This window comes from Rattus rattus, chromosome 15 (assembly GCF_011064425.1).
Source record: "Rattus rattus isolate New Zealand chromosome 15, Rrattus_CSIRO_v1, whole genome shotgun sequence".
Taxonomy (NCBI): Eukaryota; Metazoa; Chordata; class Mammalia; order Rodentia; family Muridae; genus Rattus; species Rattus rattus.
The window spans coordinates 58396927-58417536 of record NC_046168.1 but is presented as its reverse complement, the minus strand read 5'-3'; the positions used below and the strand labels follow the sequence as shown (position 1 = coordinate 58417536).

The following is a 20610-nucleotide window of genomic DNA, read 5'->3' as shown; positions in this document are numbered from 1 at the left end:
ACTTCATAAAAGTGCTGTCTTAGGGGGTAAGCTTATGTTTTACTTTTTGGAATCTTCATCTTTGAATTCCAAGCCAAGGTTTTTCCGGAAACACTAATTTTAATCCTATACAACGTAAGTTCTCACGAGAAGTAGTCATGAGACGACGTAATTACGAGAATGCGCCTGCGCGCGCCGCGACGTTACTACTTCCGGAAGAGCGGCAGCCAGCCCCTCCGCGTCTACTTCCGGTCTTGACGTAGCGCCGCGTCTGCTTCCGCTCGCTGCCGGAGCACTTTCTTTCTTTCTTTTCTGCGTGGGATGGAGGCTTGGCAAGGTCCTCTCCGGAGTTCGGATGTTTGAGCGGCTGTGTGGCGAGGTTTCGCGCTGCGGGTCCTGAGCCGTTTCGTTGTTAGCGCTCAGGTCGCCTTGCCCGGCGGCCGAAAGCGCGGACAAACTGGAAGGCAGACGCACCGCTCCTCGCTGCTTTACTCAGGCCGAGAAAAGCTGAGTTCATAGTTGCTGGTGAACTGTAAGTACCCGAGTCGAAGAGCTCACGACTTTTATTTAAATCTCTTATTGGAGAGAATCCGTGGATTGGGATTGCCTGCCAGACGGACGGACTGTGCCTAAAATCCCCTCAGGTGCTGCTGTTTTCTTTGGCTGTTCACGTGATGCTGCAGCGGCGTCTAGAGGCCCTAATTTGGTATTGCATCTAGTAGAGGTGTGAGTTTAACAGGGACAATGCCAAAGTGGGATGCATGTTTAGAGATTAGTATTGGGACTTAATTATAAATTAAATTAAGACAAAATAGGCAGTAGGTGATGATCCACTTAGTTGCTGTCTTCCTTAGAACTCGGTAACTAAGAGTTTAAGATTATTCTTAACCTTGTCCTTTTTTTAACTGTTGTAGGAGCTGGAACTTGTTAGTGCAGCAGGTGTTTATTGGAGAAGTAACTCACAAGGAAGTGAAGATGAGTAAGAGCAAAGATGATGCACCTCATGAGCTAGAGAGCCAGTTTATCTTACGGTTGCCCCCAGAATATGCCGCTACTGTGAGGAGGGCAGTGCAGTCTGGGCACGTCAACCTGAAAGACAGACTGAGCATTGAGTTACACCCTGATGGGCGTCATGGGATTGTCAGAGTGGATAGAGTGCCCCTGGCTGCAAAATTGGTAGATTTGCCGTGTGTTACGGAGAGCTTGAAAACCATTGATAAAAAAACCTTTTACAAGACAGCTGATATCTCTCAGATGCTTGTAGCCACAGTAGATGGTGATCTATATCCTCCTGTGGAGGAGCCAGCTGCTACTGCTGATCCCAAAGCAAACAAGAAAAAAGATAAGGACAAAGAGAAAAAGTTTGTTTGGAACCATGGAATTACTCTACCTCTAAAAAATGTCAGAAAGAGAAGGTTCCGGAAGACAGCAAAGAAGAAGTACATTGAATCTCCAGATGTGGAAAAAGAAGTAAAGCGGCTGCTGAGTACAGATGCAGAAGCTGTCAGTACTCGTTGGGAGATAATTGCTGAAGATGAAACAAAGGAGGCAGAAAATCAAGGCCTTGATATCTCCTCTCCTGGAATGTCTGGCCACAGGCAGGGCCATGACTCACTAGAGCATGATGAGCTTCGAGAGATATTCAATGACCTCAGCAGCAGCAGCGAAGATGAAGAAGATGTAAACATCATTGACACTGAGGAGGATCTGGAGAGACAGCTACAGGACAAGCTAAATGAGTCAGATGAACAACACCAAGAAAATGAAGGAACCAATCAGTTGGTTATGGGAATTCAGAAGCAGATTGATAATATGAAAGGCAAGCTTCAAGAAACCCAAGACAGAGCAAAGCGCCAGGAGGATCTCATCATGAAGGTAGAAAACCTGGCTCTGAAGAACAGGTTTCAAGCTGTTCTGGATGAGCTCAAACAGAAGGAAGACCGGGAAAAGGAGCAGCTTAGCTCTTTGCAAGAAGAGCTGGAATCACTTCTGGAGAAGTGACAAGGTTGACGTTAGTCCTTAGACTAGTCAGCTTAAGAGGAATTTATTTTCAGAGTGAGGTCTTGAAAAATTCTTCTTTTTTCTTTGAAATATTCTTATTTCCTGTAATGCTAGGAGTTATTGTGTTGATTGTTTTCACTCTTAAGAAAATAGGATTACGTAGGCAGATTTGTTGTAGTGTAAGGTTAGTGAAGTGACAACACTGAGCTTTTAATCACTTCACCATAGGACTTTATTACAATTTGTTTCCTAAGTTTCTAGTCCTATTCTTCGGTGCTAAGATCAGTAAGAAGCTAGCTAGCCTACAGGCAATGGAGTGTTTTTTTTTTTTTTTTTAAGAAATATATTTTTTTATCTTCTCAGCAAGTTTCCATGTTACAGAAATGCAAGTTTTTTCATAAAAGTTGTTTTTTGCACAATAAAAGTTACTAATTTTCACTTTGCTTATCTTGTTCTTCAATGAATACTGAAAGTTGAGGTGAGCTCATGGAGTTTAATGGCTGAGTGGTGTAGATCAAGATACATGCTGTTGTTTTGCCTTTTTAGAAAAGGAATACACCAGATAAGGAAATGGAGAAATTCATCTTTGCATTATAGATTATGGTTCAGGCCTACCTACACCATCTGGAGGTTTGTGAACACTGGGTCCAGAGCCTTCTTAAACTATCCTACTTTTCATTGAAGGATATCTGTCTATAACTTTTTATTAAACACTAAGGTTATCTATAAATACTGGAAGCAGTTAAACAGTTATCAGATGAACTGTTCCACTTGCTTAGATTAAGATTATATTCTTAACTGTTGCCATTTTAATTGCTATGCTTTTTTAATAGGCATGTTTGTTCATGTTATTTCATTAGTATTTGCCACTATGAAAGCCTGTTATCAGGTCTGGTATTTTAAAATTTCATACATAGAATTTTTCTCTGAGGCATTTAATGTTTTATGGATGGGAGGGGTGTTTTTGGGGAAAAACCAAGATTGGTAAGGTGCATAGTTAAAAATTAATTTCTGTCTGATTTGTTTGTAAAACTTCACTTTAAAAGTACTTGCTTCATAAATCAAAGTTCAAATTTTGTTAGAAAACAGTAGTGAAGTGTTCAAAAATGAGTTATTAAGACTGAATTCAGGATCAAGCCTCTTAATGCTTAGACGCTTCAGAATGTACTTTTCCTTGCGTTTTCACAAGCACGTGACTGCAATGCAGCTTAAAGATTCCCTTAATATCTGGCTCTAGAGTGTTAGAGTCATAAAGTATGTGTTCTTAACAAAGTGGCAGGTGAAAAATTCTAAGTATATTTAAGATATTTTTACCACACTTAAAGAACTGACACCAGAGAAGATACAGTATTTAACCAAAGAGTTTTTACTATGATGTTGGTACAGGTGCTACCGAAATACCATCAATATTGGAAGGATGTTGGATGCACATTTTTTCTTAACAGAATATTCTACTGGCGTGGTCTTGGTTCAGTTATTAGCTCTACTTGGATTTTCAAATCCATAATTTAAAGACTAACATGAACTTCAGATTTAGTGTATTCAACTGTGTCCTGGAAATACTAAAAAGCTGCCCCCTGGCAAGCCAAGTATGAGTTCAAAATGGAAGTCATCTGGCCCCTTTCATTGAGAACTGGCCTTGTGTTTTGCTGTTGACGCTGCCAGAGCCTCTGAAGCTCCAACCTAGTCTTAACAGCTTGAGGTCAAGGCATACCAGTACATATCCTAATCAGTGATTTGATTGTGTGAGTTTTGGGCCATGTAATTTGTAGCTTAATCTGTTTGCTCCGATTTTCTTCTCTGAAATGGAGTCGATAGTATTACCAGCCTTACAGGGATATCGGACTGACTTAAATCATAAGACAGGCGTACTTAGAATAGTACCTGGAATAATGATAAGTGAACAGTGAACAAAGAAATGTTACCACATACTAGAGTAGATCACAAAAGGCATTAAATGGTCTTGAATTTGAGAGTGACGGAGGTGATAGTAAGAAATTTTTAATTTTGACTCACTATATATCTCAGGATGGCCTTGAACTTGGTTCTCTTGTCTCGGTCAAGTGTGGAGACTGTAGGTGTGCATGGTCAGGCCTGGCTTAGCAAACAGCTGTTTTAATTAGGTTTTGTTTCAAATTCAACAAAGACTCAAACCTTATATTTTGGAAAGTTTATTTAGATTATCTACAGCATAAAAATTGACTTAGTTTATTCCTGTAGCTTTCCTGTTTGTTTCTGGACATTTTTGTATTAATATTAAAAATGGCATAGTGATTATCTGTAACATAAAATTTAAAAGATAAAGATTGAGATCCACATCCTGCAGTCTCATGAAAGATTCACTTTTCTCATGCACCTCTTAGCTAAGGAGTATAGTATAGAGATGAACATTCAGTGTTTCTGGGTTTATTTGCAAATTGTGCTGTGTGTGTATGTGCGTGCGCGTGTGTGTTGGGGTGCTGGGCCTTGGGAATGCTAGGCGATTGCTCTGTCACTGAGCTGCATATAGATCTTATCACATTTTAAGAGGTGTCATCTCATGCCTTTATTTGGTGTGTACAAAACATTTATGTAGTTTTTTAGTGCAAAAAATAATGATTTTGTTATGTAGACACTTTGTAGACTTGTCTAAAAATATGAACAGTTATCAACATGCGAATCTGTATCTTTTTCCTAATAGTTTTTTCCTATGTTATTCACTACTGATGGTAATTAGCAGTAAGGAAAGGAACTCATTATAGTCTGTGCTCAGAGTTCTTGATACCTAAGATCGTTATCTTTTGAAGCCATCTCTCAGAGCATAGAAAATTTATTTTTCTGTATAAATTGGATCAATGGAGGCTCCAACTCAAAATGCACAGATTAAGCGGGAATGAGGTGAACAGCAGCTGAAAAGGATTTGTGTGCAAGCTTATGTATTTACTCTAGGGACCCTGTTAAATCAGTGTTCAGGCATACAGACAGATTTGAGATTAGATGATTAGGTTCTGGAGAGATGACCCCGGGTTAGGTTTGCACACATGGTGCCTTACAACTAATTTTAAGTCCAATTCCAGGGTATTCAACCTTGTTGTGATTTCCATGGTACATATACATGCAAATTGGTAAAATCTTTTTAAAAATCTTAGAATATTATCTCTAAAGAAAAGTTAGAGAAAAGAATTCCAATGTCAGCGGTTGGACATTTTCCAAAGAAAAGGCCATCTGCTCAAGAAAAAAAGCCTACCTCTTACCATGCACACTCTTGAGTTTTAATGTCTCACTGTTGTTTTGAGGCAGGGTCTCTGTGGTTAGGCCTTATGGGACTGTCCCTGTAGATTAGGCTGGCCTTGAGTTGAGAAATCTGCTGGTCTCTGCTTGGGATTAAAAGCAGGTGCCAGTGCACCAGCCTAAAGCCTTACTTTTAAACATAGTCCAGGAAAGTGAATGAAAGAAACGTTTCAGTACCCTGGCCCCAGATTTGGTTACACCTCCAAAGTAGTGTTTCTGCAGAACTTCAACTCCTGCCTTACCTGCCCTGGAGAAAAGCACCTGCTGTGGGATGTTTTATTTCGTACCAGGGACTCAAATGTAGCAGTTCCCAAGTTTGTCTTCTCTATTGATTATCCATTTTTTGAGGCAGAGTTTCAATATATATCGCTGGCTGGCCTCAAACTCTCTGCTCTCTGCTTCTTGAATGCTGGAGTTAAAGGCCCCTAGAATGGCCTGTCATTTCTTTGAAAGCACTGTTCTGGAAAGTTGTGCTCTTAACATCCAGGTTGGATCAACTGAGAGCACCTCCTGTGCCATATTGCATGGTAAGAAATCAGGAAAACGAGCCCAATTTGGCTGTGGTACTGAGGGTGAAACAGCTGTGGTTCACCGAGCTGCAGTAAAGCGTTTCCTCCCAGGTATTTATGGGAGAAATGGCGGTTATCACAACCACTGAAAGCATTCTGCCATTGCCCTCGGGGACAGTAGGGTGCTCGTGGATGCACGTGCTTGGGGGTTATTCCCCAGCGGCCAGAGAGTGCGGTGGCCCAAGGCTTTGGCTTTATCTTTGACAAGGAGACAGGTCCGCAGTGGGGACCATGGGCGCCTACAGAGAATTGGCTTCTGGCGACACCCTCGGGAGTGTGGAGGAACATGAAATCCACCCTGCCATCCAAGCCGCCATAGACCTCACTGCCGGCGCAGCAGGGGCCGCAGCGTGTGTGCTGACCGGGCAGCCCTTCGACACCGTAAAAGTAAAGATGCAGACATTTCCCTACATGTACAAAGGCCTCGCTGACTGTTTCCTAAAGACATACAACCAAGTGGGTGTCCACGGCCTTTACAGGGGAACCAGTCCTGCACTGTTAGCCTATGTCGCCCAGGGCTCTGTCCTATTTATGTGCTATGGCTTTTGCCAACAGTTTGTCAGGAAAGTGGCAAGAGTGGAGCAGAGTGCAGAACTGAACGACTTTGAGACTGCCACTGCTGGGTCACTGGCTTCTGCATTTGCTGCGCTGGTCCTCTGCCCCACTGAGCTTGTGAAGTGTCGGCTGCAGACTATGCATGAGATGAGGGTGGCAGGGAAGACAAAACACAGCCACAACACAATTTGGTCTATGGTTAAGAGTATCTTCATGAAGGATGGTCCCTTAGGCTTCTATCGTGGACTCTCAACCACTCTTGCTCAGGAAATACCTGGATACTTCTTCTACTTTGGGGGCTATGAAATCAGTCGATCATTTTTTGCGTCGGGGGGATCAAAGGATGAACTAGGTCCTGTCCCTTTGATGTTAAGTGGAAGCTTTGCTGGGGTTTGTCTCTGGCTTATCATATTCCCAGTAGACTGCATTAAATCCAGAATCCAGGTTCTTTCTATGTTTGGGAAGCCTGCAGGATTAATTAAAACCTTTATAAATGTTGTGAGAAATGAAGGAATATTAGCCTTGTATTCTGGATTGAAAGCCACTCTGATTCGAGCCATCCCTTCCAATGCTGCTCTATTTGTGGTTTATGAATACAGCAGAAAGATGATGATGAATGTGGTAGAAGAATACTGAAGTGTCTTGATGAATCCTTGTCTGAGCACACCAATGTGAGGACCACAGCTCTACATGTCAAAGAGTTCAAGACCAACATGGAGTTATCTTTGACTGGGAATTTCGGGTTTGTCTTCCCTTCCTCAGATCTCAAACCTTGTGGAGAGATCTTTATTTATAGCATATGTTTTTTTTTCTGCAATCCTTCTGAAATAGGAAAATCACTACTTTTGCTGGTGGTGGGATCTACAGGGTGAACCCAAGACCCTATGTACTTAATTATCAGGACTTCTTCATAAATCTATATATGCATCTTGAATGGTGGTTATGTGTTGTGAGTGAAACATAATTTGGTGCTGTTCAGTGTCAAGTATCACCAAAATATCTTGAGGTGATCATGCTTCATGTTTATAGGTATTGCTTAATTCATTCAAGATGTGGGTTATGGTTTGAAACCTCTTTAATGTGCACTGCATTAGGCCGTTAAGGTTGGTTTTTTTTTTTTTTTTTTTAACGTTTTTAGGTGAGCACCAACACATTTATGCTGATTTCTAAGAAGAGATTGTACCTGTGTACCAGCATGGCTTCCGCATTCGAGTAAAATTTCATAATAGGCATCCTGGATTTTCTATGCTGTCCTTAGTGTGGTTAAAGTATAATTAGTTATATTCTACCTGCAATGGTATTGTTAGGGGGGGCAATGAATATCAGAGAAGACTTTGGGAAGCTGTGTGGTCTTTACCTGCATTATTTCCTCATTCTTCTCTTCCAAAGGTATCAGGCTTTAGATTGAGGAAGGAGCTAAAGGGATGGGATTATATATTGTGCTTTGATGATCCATGTAGATGGAGAGAATTCTAATAACTCCTTGCCTCTGGGTACTGGCCTGGACAGGAATTCACAGTGTTGGGTTGGTTCACTTTAGGTCTCTCATCGTTCTCCATACCATCACCCATTTCCCCAGGAAACAAAGTAAAGAAGGCAAGAGTAGGTTTGGTTCTGTTCGGTGACAGAGTGAGAGTCCTGCTAGATGAAGTCATCACTTAGGCAGGACTAGTGTGCACTTAGTAGTACATCACAGTAAGCAATGTGAAAGGGGTGACTTAACCCCTGAAGTTCACCTTGGGTCCATAACTGCTTGCAGTGTGGTCAGTGTTTTAGTTTTCTAAATTTGGTTCTGGTGGTCAGTGTACCTTAAATGACTGGATTTACAATGTAAAACAATGGACCATAAGAAAAGCCATTTTACTAAACTCTACGTATGCATATAAGCACGGACTATCTCCCAATAAAACTCCCAAACACACCAAAATGAGATGAGTCCCCTTCCCCAAATTAAAATTCAGTTTACCTCCAACAGACCTGGAATTAAGCAGATGTTCATGGACCATATGATTTTAGAGTCATTCTTTATACCAATAAAGTAAGTTTCGTCTGTGTTGCTACAAGATCAACAGGGTCTTTTCAATAACAGGTGTTGATACCTATGGAGCTGAAAGAAGGTGAGGTACCAGTTTAATAGTATGTGTGCCCTGTGCCAGGCCTTTAACTTCCTTTTTAAAACCCACTAAGCCAAACTATAGTTCCAGATGCAAGATTCAAGTTAATTAGAAGATGACAAAGAAGCCCTGCTGGGGATAGTTAGCAAGATGTCTCTCAATATTACACGCAGTCTGCTTAGGATCTATAGTTGGTTTTTTTTTTTTCCCATATATTTTTTTCTATCTGAAGCCATTTGCTAGTTTAGTTATAAGTTGTTTCTGTGTGTAAGTTCTGTGCACCACACTTTTTGGTCAGTGTAGTCCTCCAGCATATAGCATCTATGAGCTGGCCTGGCAGCTCTCCTTTCAGCACACTTGCTTCTCACATACTATACATTAAACGTTTCAATGCCTTCACAGTAGAAATCATATGAAGCAAGCAAGAGTGAATGTGAGTAGAAGGAAATAGTCACACTTTTCCAGTTTAATTAACCCTTGGTTTAACTTTTGGGTACATTTTGCATCCTTTCAGATCTCTAGGTTAGACAGCAGTTAATATATGAACAGTGGAAGTGGCTGGGGTCAAGCTCTGTTGTCTAATCTTAGCTCTGGGGCGGGACAGGAAACCTGGGCTCGTTGAAACGCAGTTAGGAGACCAGGTCATGCGATTTTGTGACTAGGTCTTATGACCTGGTCTTGTGACCAAGATTATGGGAAATCCTGGTTTGAGCAGTTAATCTACATGAGATCAACCTTCCACCAATCAAAAGGAAGGATGTGACCATGTGACATAGGAAATGTTTTACCACAACTGGAGATCCTATCCTCAGAACTTCACTGGTCTGTGAGAGCAAATATTTACTCTTAATAAACTTCACTTTATTCTAATGAACTTGGCTTGCTGAGACTATGTGCAATTTGTTGCAATCCCAGTGAGAATGTAAGAGTGATAGACCTGTAATGGGACTCACATGCATGGAAATTGTAAGCTAACATTGTCCTCTCCCATGAATAGAGGTTGACTCTGACCTCCTTGGATGCCACTCTGCCTTGCGCTAATGGAAAAGAAATCTATCTTCCGTCCTTTTCATAGGTTGCTTTTCCTAAGCACGAAAGCCCCAAACATCCCATAGGCACACTAGAAAACTGTCTTCCCAGGCCAGGACAACGTATTAAGACTTGAAGACCAAGGGGAATGGGGCTTGACAGCTTTCAGTGTAAAGAAAAAATAAACCCTCCTGACTTTAACAACTTTTTATTTTCTAGTTTCTCTTTCTCTTTCCACCATTTATAATTTTATCAGACTCCCTTTCATTTCCAAGGGCTGTTGGATGTAAAATGTAACAGGAACATCTCTACTACTCACCATCTGTATTTCTCAGTGGATGCTCCCCACTTTACATTTTCTTCAGGGTGAACTTTCAGGTGCCAATGCCAAGAATGTTCTCTCTCTTAGTCCCCTTCATCCTACCCTTCCTTGGCCTTTGGCCCTCCACTTTTCTATAAGCTCTGTTTTTTCTCTTATTAGATATTTTCTTTATCTTCATTTCAAATATTATCCTCCGTCCCAGTTTTCCTCTGGAAAGCCACTATCCCATCCTCCCACTCCACCTCTGTGAGGGTGCTCCCCGGCCTACCCATCAATCCACTCCCTCCCTCCCTGGATAAACTCTGCTTTTACAAGAGCCTATTTATGTATGCTTCCCCCACTCCCACTCTCTTTTTAAAGGTTTATTTAATGTATATGAGAACATTGTACCGATTCCACTACAGATCCATGTGGTTGCTGGGAATTGAACTCAGGACCTCTGGAAGAGCAGTCAGTGCTCTTAACCATTGAGGCATCTCTCTAGCCCCGTATGCTTCCTCTCTTAATTCCTTTCTTAATTTGATTGTGAGGGCAAAGATCTCCATTTTTCCCCTAAATTCAAGGTTAGGACTCTTTTCCTGCTGTATGAAATAGCTTTGGGGATGGCACATTCCTCCATAGGAGCCAGGCTCCTTGCTTTTTTCCTGTTGATGGCTACCAATGCTACTGGCAAGAACTCCGTTTGTCCTGTGTCAGGATGTTTAATGCGAAGTTTTGGAAATGGTCAAGCTGTCCACTTTTAGTTTACACCAAGCTCCAGAATGTTCTTTAGGTTATTCTGAGATTATCCTTAAAGGACTATGTTCCTGACCAAGGTATCACTATTTACTGGAAATGGGACAATTTCATTGTCCATATTATCAAGAGGATTTCAGAAATCGCTTACTCTGGGGATAGTCTAAAATTACTTTTCTTTCCTGGGTTGGTTTACGTGATACCATCTGTTGGCTGCCTATTTATTTATTTATTTATTTATTTATTTATTTATTTATTTATGGATTCCAGACCTTAACTCTATGTCTGAATCTCTTCCCATGGTTCAACATGGGACCTACCAAATTTAGTGGGATTGATTATGTAAAGGCCCACTTTCTCCTTTCCCCAGTCTCTGGATGCAGAATTAAAAATCCTAAGTGACTTCTATGCCATATAGAAGAGGAATTCTATTAAGAACTTGTTCTATAAAGGACAAGTCTCCAGCCACACAGTCCTAAACAGGACGACAACTGGGCCAAGTCAAGCCTGTTTAGTATTTGGAAGGGAGAATTGTTAAGGAGATACAGGGCAGTATCAAAGATGGGATATATTGGTTACACCTGATACTTGAGGCTAAAGACGAGGCCTCAAGGGTGTTATCTAAGGGATAGCTGTTAGAGAAGGTGATGCCAACTCACAGTGAGAACTAAGTATCTGTTTGGGTGGGAGACACACAAACCAGATTACAGGGGAGCCAATTTTCTTTCTTTTTTTTTTTTTTTTATTAACTTGAGTATTTCTTATATACATTTTGAGTGTTATTCCCTTTCCGGTTTCCGGGCAAACATCCCCTCCCCCCTCCCCTTCCTTATGGGTGTTCCCTCCCGTCCTCCCCCATTGCCGCCCTCCCCCAACAGTCTAGTTCACTGGGGTTCAGTCTTAGCAGGACCCAGGGGAGCCAATTTTCTAATGGAGATAGTGACATTCAACTCATGGTGAACACTAAAGGTATCCCCAGAATATAGTGTTTTTGGGGGAGCCAGAGCTCTTTCCTCCTACTTTTTTGGAGAGACTGTGTCTAGGGACACCATGACCAAGGCAACTCTTATAAATGACATTTAATTGGGGCTGGCTTACAGCTTCAGAGGGTCAGTCCATCATCATCACGGTGGGAAGCAGGGCAGCGTCCAGGCAGGGCTTGGTGCTGGAGAAGCTCAGAGTTCGTTATCTTGTTTCAAAGGCAAACAGAAGACTGGTCTTCTAGGCAGCTAGGAGGATGGTCTCAAAGCCCACCCCCACAGTAATACAGTTCCTACAACAAGGCCACACCTCCTAATAGTGCCACTCATCAGGTCAAGGGTATTTATACCACCATTAACCCCCTCAAACAGCTCTTTATAGCAGTGGACACATCCTGAGAAATTAGAATGAATTTGATTTAAAGAAAATTATTTTTCTCTTGCAATATGGCCTCAACACTGAAGATGGAAAGATGTTCCTTATATTCAGGCATCCTCCTTATCCAGGAAGTGGCTTTCCAAGAAGTCACAGAGGTGACAGTCTGTGTGGGCAGAGCCCAGGGCATGCAGATCCAAGAGGGCCTGGTTCGGGTTCTTCTCCAGGGCCAAGGCAGCTTCCATGGCCTCCAGGGTTTTATCTCACTCATCTTGAGATGGCTTCTGCACATCCTGGAAGAGTTCACGGCCCCCATGTTCATTCTGCAACTTGAGGAGATGCTCAGTGTCCTTGCGCTTCTCCTCGGCCAATTCGTGAAGAAGTGGCCTACGCCCTCCAAAGCCACGTCATCCCGATCAAAAAGGAAGCCCAGAGAGAGGTAGATGTAGGAGGCCCGCAGGTGCAAGTTGACCAGGTGGTTCATGGCAGCTTCCACTTCGATGGAATAATTCTGACGAATCTGAGAGGTCATGGCTGATCCAGAGTATGGAGCTAACTGCTAAGATGGGGCTGGCTGGTCCTAGGAGCTGAAGGTGGCAAGGAGATGGTCCCAGAGGCTGCAACTGGAGAGACTTGTAAGGCAGCTGGAAGTGAATAAAGTGGGAGTCCCGGGTCTGTTCTGTCCAAACACTGTTGAAGCAAGATACAGATCCTCCAAAGTCCTGCTCTCAGCTCCTCTTGTTCCATGCCTGCCTGGGTGCTGCTATGTTTCCACCTTGAAGATAATGGACTGAACCTCTGAACCTGTAAGCTAGCCCCAATCAAATGTCCTTATAAGAGTTGCCTTGGTCATGATGTCTGTTCACAGCAATAAAACCCTAACTAGTCACTGCTCCCAAACCCTATGGGAGAGAGAGCTCACTGACCGGACAGATGGGCACTCCTGAGACTGCAGAGTGGGAGAGACCACCAAGACTGCCCCCACCTGCCCACATCCCTGACCCAAGAGGAAACTGTATACGGCCTCTGGGAACTGGAAGATAGGGGAACTCGAATTGCAGATCCCCTGCAGTCCAGACACTGACCGGACCTGAAGGGAACTGGTCAACAGTTCTCTGCACCCAAATCCTGTGGGAGGGAGAGCTAAACCTTCAGAGGGGCAGACACGCCTGGGAAGCCAGAAGAGACTACACTCTGGCCACATTTCTGACTCCAGAGGAAAACACCTAACGCCATCTGGGACCCCAGTGCACAGGGGCTCCGAGAAAAGATGGCATAGGCCCTCCTGGTTGCCGCCCTCACTGAGAGCTCAAAAGCAGAACCCCACGAGCAACTTGAGCCACAGGATCACAGGTAAGACCAACTTTTTTGCTCCAAGCGACCTGCCTGGTGGACCGAGGACACATGCCCACAGGAACAGCTGAAGACCAGTAGACAGGAAAGACTACACGCCTGAAAGCAGAACACTCTGTTCCCATAACTGGCTGAAAGAAAACAGGAAAACAGGTCTACACACAGGCCTATAGGACAGTCTAGCCACTGTCAGAAATAGCAGAACAAGATAACACCAGAGACAACCCGATGGTGAGAGGCAAACGCAGGAACCCAAGCAACAGAAACCAAGACTACATGGCATCATCGGAGCCCAATTCTCCCACCAAAGCAAACACTGAATATCCAAACACACCAGAAAAGCAAGATCTAGATTTAAAATCACATTTGATCACGATGCTAGAGGACTTCAAGGAAGACATGAAGAACTCCCTTAGAGAAACGCAGGAAAACATAAAGAAGTAGAAGCCTATAGAGAGGAATCACAAAAATCCCTGAAAGAATTCGAGGAAAACACAATTCTTTGTGAAGGAATTAAAAATGGAAATAGAAACAATGAATAAAGGACACAGGGAAACAACCCTGGATATAGAAACCAAAGGAAGAGACAAGGAGCCATAGATACAAGCATCACAAACAGAATACAAGAGAGAGAATCTCAGGAGCAGAAGATTCCATAGAAATCATCAACAAAGAAAATGTAATCATCAGTCAAAGAAAATGTAAAATGGAAAAAGCTACTGGTCCAAAACATACAGGAAATCCAGCACTCAATGAGAAGATCAAACCTAAGGATAATAGGTATAGAAGAGAGTGAAGACTCCCAGCTCAAATGAACAGTAAATATCTTCAACAAAATCATAGAAGAAAACTTCCCTAACCTAAAGAAAGAGATGCCCATAAGCATACAAGAAGCCTACAGAACTCCAAATAGACTGGACCAGAAAAGAAACTCCTCCCATCACATAATAGTCAAAACACCAAATGCACAAAATAAAGAAAGCATATTAAAAGCAGTAAGGGAAAAAGGTCAAATAACATATAAAGGCAGACCTATAAGATTTACACCAGACTTCTCACCAGAGACTATGAAAGCCAGAAGATCCTGGACAGATGTCATACAGACCCTAAGAGAACACAAATGCCAGCCCAGGTTACTGTATCCTGCAAAACTCTCAATTAACATAGATGGAGAAACCAAGATATTCCATGACAAAATCAAATTTACACAATATCTTTCTACAAATCCAGCACTACAAAGGATAATAAATGGTAAAGCCCAACATAAGGAGGCAAGCTATACCCTAGAAGAAGCAAGAAACTAATCATCTTGGCAACAAAACAAAGAGAAGAAAAGCACACAAACATAACCTCACATTCAAATATGAATATAACAGGAAGCAATAATCACTATTCCTTAATATCTCTCAACATCAATGGTCTCAACTCACCAATAAAAAGACATAGATTAACAAACTGGATATGCAACGAGGACCCTGCATTCTGCCTGCCTACAGGAAACACACCTCAGAGACAAAGACAGACACTACCTCAGAGTAAAAGGCTGGAAAACAACTTTCCAAGCAAATGGTCTGAATAAGCAAGCTGGAGTAGCCATTCTAACATCAAATAAAATCGATTTTTAACTAAAAGTCATCAAAAAAGATAAGGAAGGACACTTCATATTCATCAAAGGAAAAATCCACCAAGAAGAACTCTCAATCCTAAATATCTATGCCCCAAATACAAGGGCACCTACATACATAAAAGAAACTTTACTAAAGCTCAAAACACACATTGCACCTCACACAATAATAGTAGGAGATTTCAACACTCCACTCTCATCAGTGGACAGATCATGGAAACAGAAATTAAACAGAGACATAGACAGATTAAGAGAAATCATGAACCAAATGGACTTAACAGATATTTATAGAAAATTCTATCCTAAAACAAAAGGATATACTTTCTTCTCACCACCTCATGGTACTTTCTCTACAATTGACCATATAATTGGCCATAAAACAGACCTCAACAGATACAGAAAGATAGCAATAATCCCATGCGTCCTATCAGACCACCACGGCCTAAAGCTGGTCTTCAATAACAATAAGGGAAGAACACCCACATATACATGGAGGTTGAACAGTGCTCTACTCAGTGATAACCTGGTCAAGGAAGAAATCAAGAAAGAAATTAAAGACTTCTTAGAATTTAATGAAAATGAAGGTACAACGTACCCCAACTTATGGGACACAATGAAAGCTGTGCTAAGAGGAAAACTCATAGCTCTGAGTGCCTGCAGAAAGAACAGGAGAGAGCATATATCAGCAGCATGACAGCACACCTAAGAGCTCTAGAACAAAAAGAAGCAAATACACCCAGGAGGAGTAGAAGGCAGGAAATAATCAAGCTCAGGGCTGAAATCAACCAAGTAGAAAGAAAAAGGACCATAGAAAGAATCAACAGGACCAAAAGTTGGTTCTTTGAGAAAGTCAACAAGATAGATAAACCCTTAGCCAGACTAACGAGAGGACACAGAGAGTGTGTCCAAATTAACAAAATCAGAAATGAAAAGGGAGACATAACTACAGATTCAGAGGAAATTAAAAAAATCATCAGATCTTACTACAAAAGCCTATATTCAATGAAACTTGAAAATCTGCAGGAAATGGACAATTTCCTAGACAGATACCATGTACCGAAGTTAAATCAGGAACAGATAAACCATTTAAACAACTCCATAACTCCTAACGAAATAGAAGCAGTCATTAAAGGTCTTCCAACCCAAAAGAGCCCAGGTTCAGACAGGTTCAGTGCAGAATTCTATCAGACCTTCATAGAATACCTCATACCAATACTATCCAAACTATTCTACAAAATTGAAATAGATGGAGCATTACCGAATTCCTTCTATGAAGCCACAATTACTCTTCTACCTAAACCACACAAAGACCCAATAAAGAAAGAGAACTTCAGACCAATTTCCCTTATGAATATTAACGCAAAATTACTCAATAAAATTCTGGCAAACTGAATCCAAGAGCATATCAAAACAATCATCCACCATGATCAAGTAGGCTTCATCCAGGCATGCAGGGATGGTTTAATATACAGAAAACCATCATCGTAATCCATTATATAAACAAACTGAAAGAACAAAACCACATGATCATTTTATTAGATGCTGAGAAACCATTTGACAAAATTCAACACCCCTTCATGATAAAAGTCCTGGAAAGAATAGGAATTCAAGGCCCATACCTAAACATAGTAAAAGCCATATACAACGAACCAGTACCTAACATTAAACTAAATGGAGAGATACTTGAAGCAATCCCACTAAAATCAGGGACTAGACAAGGCTGTCCACTCTCTCCCTACTTATTCAATATAGTTCTTGAAGTTCTAGCCAGAGCAATCAGACAACAAAAGCAGATCAAGTGGATACAGATTGGAAAAGAAGAAGTCAAAATATCACTATTTGCAGATGATATGATAGTATATTTAAGTGATCCCAAAAGGTCCACCAGAGAACTACTAAACCTGATAAACAACTTCATCAAAGTGGCTGGGTATAAAATTAACTCAAATAAATCAGTAGCCTTCCTCTACACAAAAGAGAAACAAACCGAGAAAGATATTAGGGAAACAACACCCTTCATAATAGTCCCAAATAATATAAAGTACCTCGGTGTGACTTTAACCAAGCAAGTGAAAGATCTGTACTATAAGAACTTCAAGCCTCTGAAGAAAGAAATTGAAGAAGACCTCAGAAGATGGAAAGATCTCCCATGCTCATGGATTGGCAGGATTAATATAGTAAAAATGGTCATTTTACCAAAAGCGATCTACAGATTCAATGCAATCCCCATCAAAATACCAATCCAATTCTTCAGAGAGTTAGACAGAACAATTTGCAAATTCATCTGGAATAACAAAAAACCTAGGACACCTAAAACTATCCTCAACAATAGAAGGACTTCTGGGGGAATCACTATCCCTGAACTCAAGCAGTATTACAGAGCAATAGTGATAAAAACTGCATGGTTTTGGTACAGAGACAGACAGATAGACCAGTGGAATAGAACTGAAGACCCAGAAACGAACCCACACACCTGTGGTCACTTGATTTTTGACAAAGTAGCCAAATCCATCCAATAGAAAGAAGATAGCATTTTCAGCAAATGGTGCTGGTTCAACTGGAGGTCAGCATGTAGAAGAATGCAGATCGATCCATGCTTATCACCCTGTACAAAGCTTAAGTCCAAGTTGTTCAAGGACTTCCACATCAAACCAGATACACTCAAACTAATAGAAGAAAAAGTGGGGAAGCATCTGGAACACATGGGCACTGGAGAAAATTTCCTGAACAAAACACCAATGAAACATCAAGAATCGACAAATGGGATCTCATAAAACTGCAAAGCTTCTGTAAGGCAAAGGACACTGTTGTTAGGACAAAACGGCAACCAACAGATTGGGAAAAGATCTTTACCAATCCTACAACTGATAGAGCGCTTATATCCAATATATACAAAGAACTCAAGTGTTGTGGTTTGTCCTAACGTTATTGTATTTTGATGTTAATTTTACTGTCCCAAGGACAGCTGTCTATTCTCATACTCAGGATTCAGGTGACTTCACCAGAAGCACCTCTCCATTGAATTTGTAAAGTATAGGTGAGGGGCAGGTACAGGATAGAAGGAGGCCTGTCATTGGAGGAGAAGGAAGGATGGGCAGGAGAGAAGTTTGAAGGAAGAGGAGGAGACTAGGGGAGAGAGGAAGAGACGGTGGGGGGCGGGGGGAGGAGAGAAGCAGGACAAGATGGCAGGTGATGTTAAGATTCTGTTCTGTGTATTTACAGGTTGTTATTAATGTTCTCAAGGGATGGATAGTACTGGGCTTTATATGTTTAAGTGGACAATTATATCTTACCAATTGGGTCAAAGATTATTGTGTTGTGTGTTCATTTATGTAAGGGTTTGGGTGTAGGAAAGTGTGCGGCTGGGATGTGTTGCCGCCAAGATATCTAGCAGATATCTTGGGACACCACGGCGTGGACCTAGCAGGGTAAAAATAAAATGTTTTTTTTTTATATATTTTTACAACAACACTCAAGAAGTTAGACCACAGGGAGACAAATAACCCTATTAAAAAATGGGGTTCAGAGCTAAACAAGAATTCACAGCTGAGGAATGCCAAATGGCTGAGAAACACCTAAAGAAATGTTCAACATCTTTAGTCAAAAGGGAATTGCAAATCAAAACAACCCTGAGATTTCACCTCACACCAGTGAGAATGGCTAAGATCAAAAACTCAGGTGACAGCAAATGCTGGCGAGGATGTGGAGAAAGAGGAGCACTCCTCCATTGTTGGTGGGATTGCAGACTGGTACAACCATTCTGCACACCAGTCTGGAGGTTCCTCAGAAAATTGGACATTGAACTACCTGAGGACCCAGCTATACCACTCTTGGACATATACCCAAAAGATGCCCCAACATATAACAAAGACAAATGCTCCACTATGTTCATAGCAGCCTTATTTATAATAGCCAGAAGCTGGAAAGAACCCAGATGCCCTTCAACAGAGGAATGGATACAGGAAATGTGGTACATCTACACAACGGAATAATACCCAGCTATCAAAAACAATGACTTTATGAAATTCATAGGCAAATGGATGGTACTGGAAAATATTATCCTAAGTGTGGTAACCCAATCACAGAAAAACTCACATGGTATGCACTCACTGATAAGTCAATACTAGCCCAAATGCTCGAATTACCCTGGATGCACAGAACACATGAAACTCAAGAAGGATGACCAAAATGCGAATGCTTCACGCCTCCTTTAAAAGGGGAACAAGAATACCATGGGAGGGAATAGGGAGGCAAAGTTTAGAACAGAGGCAGAAGGAACACCCATTCAGAGCCTGCTCCACATGTGGCCCATACATATACAGACACCAAACTAGATAAGATGGATGAAGCAAAGAAGTGCAGGCAGACAGGAACCAGATGTAGATCTCTCCCGAGAGACACAGCCAGAATACAGCAAATACATAGGCGAATGCCATCATTAAACCATTGAACTGAGAACAGGACCCCCGTTGAAGGAATCTTAGGAAGGACTGAAAGAGCTTGAAGGGGCTTGCAACCCCATACGAACAATAATGCCAACCAACCAGAGCTTACAGGGACTAAGCTACTACCCAAAGACTATACATGGACTGACCCTGGGCTCCAACCTCATAGGTAGCAATGAATAGCCTAGTAAGAGCACCAGTGGAAGGGAAGCCCTTGGTCCTGCCAAGACTGAACCCCCAGTGAACGTGATTGTTGGGGGAGGGCAGTAATGGGGGAGGATGGGAGGGAATCCCATATAGAAGGGGAGGGGATGTTGACCCGGAAACCAGGAAGGAGAATAACAATTGAAATGTAAATAAGAAATACTCAATTTAATAAAGATTAAAAAATAAGAAAAAAATAAAACCCTAACTAAGATAATAACAAAAACAATTCTTAACAATAAAAGAACTTCTGGGGGATCACTGTCCCTGACCTGAAGCAATACTACAGAGCACTATTAGTAAAACAACACGCTATTGTTACAGAGACAGATAGGTTGATCAATTGTAATAGAAGATCCAGAAATGAACCCACTTTATCTTTAACAAAAATATACAATGCAAAAAAGGAAAGCATCTTTAATAAATGGTGCTGGCCTAACTGGCAGCTGGTTATGTAGAAAAATGAAAATAGATCCATATTTGTCACCTTGCACAATATTCAAGTCCAAGAGGATCAAGAACGTCAACATCAAATCAGATACACTGAGTCTAATAGAACAGAAAGTGGGAAAGAGCCTTGAACTCATTGGGGGCAGGGGTGGGAAGTGTAAATTTCTTAAATTGAACTCCAATGGTTCAGGCTTTAAGATCAAGAATTGATAAGCGGGACCTCATGAAACTGAAACACTTCTGTAAAGCAAAGGACATAGTCAACAAGAATTTTTTTAAGTTTACAAAAAGAAAGAAATTTGTTAAGCATGAACAATCTTTAAGTGAGTTCAGGGAAGACAAAAACCTTCTGTGGAGCAGAAGGGGCAAGAGGGACTTCTTCCCTCTATCCAGAAGTGTATGTATATAAATTTAACATAATGAGAATCATCTATAAGTCTTTAAGTCTACACTTAAAAGACAACCAAAGGAAACTTACAACATTGAATCTGTTACTGTGATAGTGGATTGTATAATGGAATATTTTATCAGAACTAGGCTAATAATTTATCAGAACTTGATTGATTTAATGTTAGAACTCTGAACTTCCAATATCCTAATATAA

General features: G+C 41.4%; 2 protein-coding genes and 1 pseudogene across 2 annotated transcripts; 2 read left to right on the top strand and 1 right to left on the bottom strand.

The window, feature by feature from the left end:
* Nucleotides 1-219: 219 nt before the first annotated feature.
* On the top strand, nt 220-2423 carry Taf7 (TATA-box binding protein associated factor 7). The gene is made up of 2 exons (XM_032885656.1): nt 220-511; nt 894-2423. Exon 2 carries the CDS (start codon nt 955-957, stop codon nt 1978-1980), a length of 1026 nt encoding a protein of 341 aa, XP_032741547.1. The 5' UTR covers nt 220-511; nt 894-954; the 3' UTR covers nt 1981-2423.
* A 2207-nt stretch (nt 2424-4630) lies between these two features.
* On the top strand, nt 4631-9362 carry LOC116884523 (mitochondrial ornithine transporter 2-like). The gene has a single exon (XM_032885657.1). It carries the CDS (start codon nt 6051-6053, stop codon nt 7008-7010), a length of 960 nt encoding a protein of 319 aa, XP_032741548.1. The 5' UTR covers nt 4631-6050; the 3' UTR covers nt 7011-9362.
* A 2678-nt stretch (nt 9363-12040) lies between these two features.
* On the bottom strand, nt 12041-12462 carry LOC116884393 (annotated as a pseudogene).
* Between the last annotated feature and the right edge of the window lie 8148 nt (nt 12463-20610).

Bases quoted from the DNA above. Each gene is read 5' to 3' on its own strand.
- Taf7 (XM_032885656.1), top strand. From the start codon at position 955: ATGAGTAAGAGCAAAGATGATGCACCTCATGAGCTAGAGAGCCAGTTT.
- LOC116884523 (XM_032885657.1), top strand. From the start codon at position 6,051: ATGGGCGCCTACAGAGAATTGGCTTCTGGCGACACCCTCGGGAGTGTG.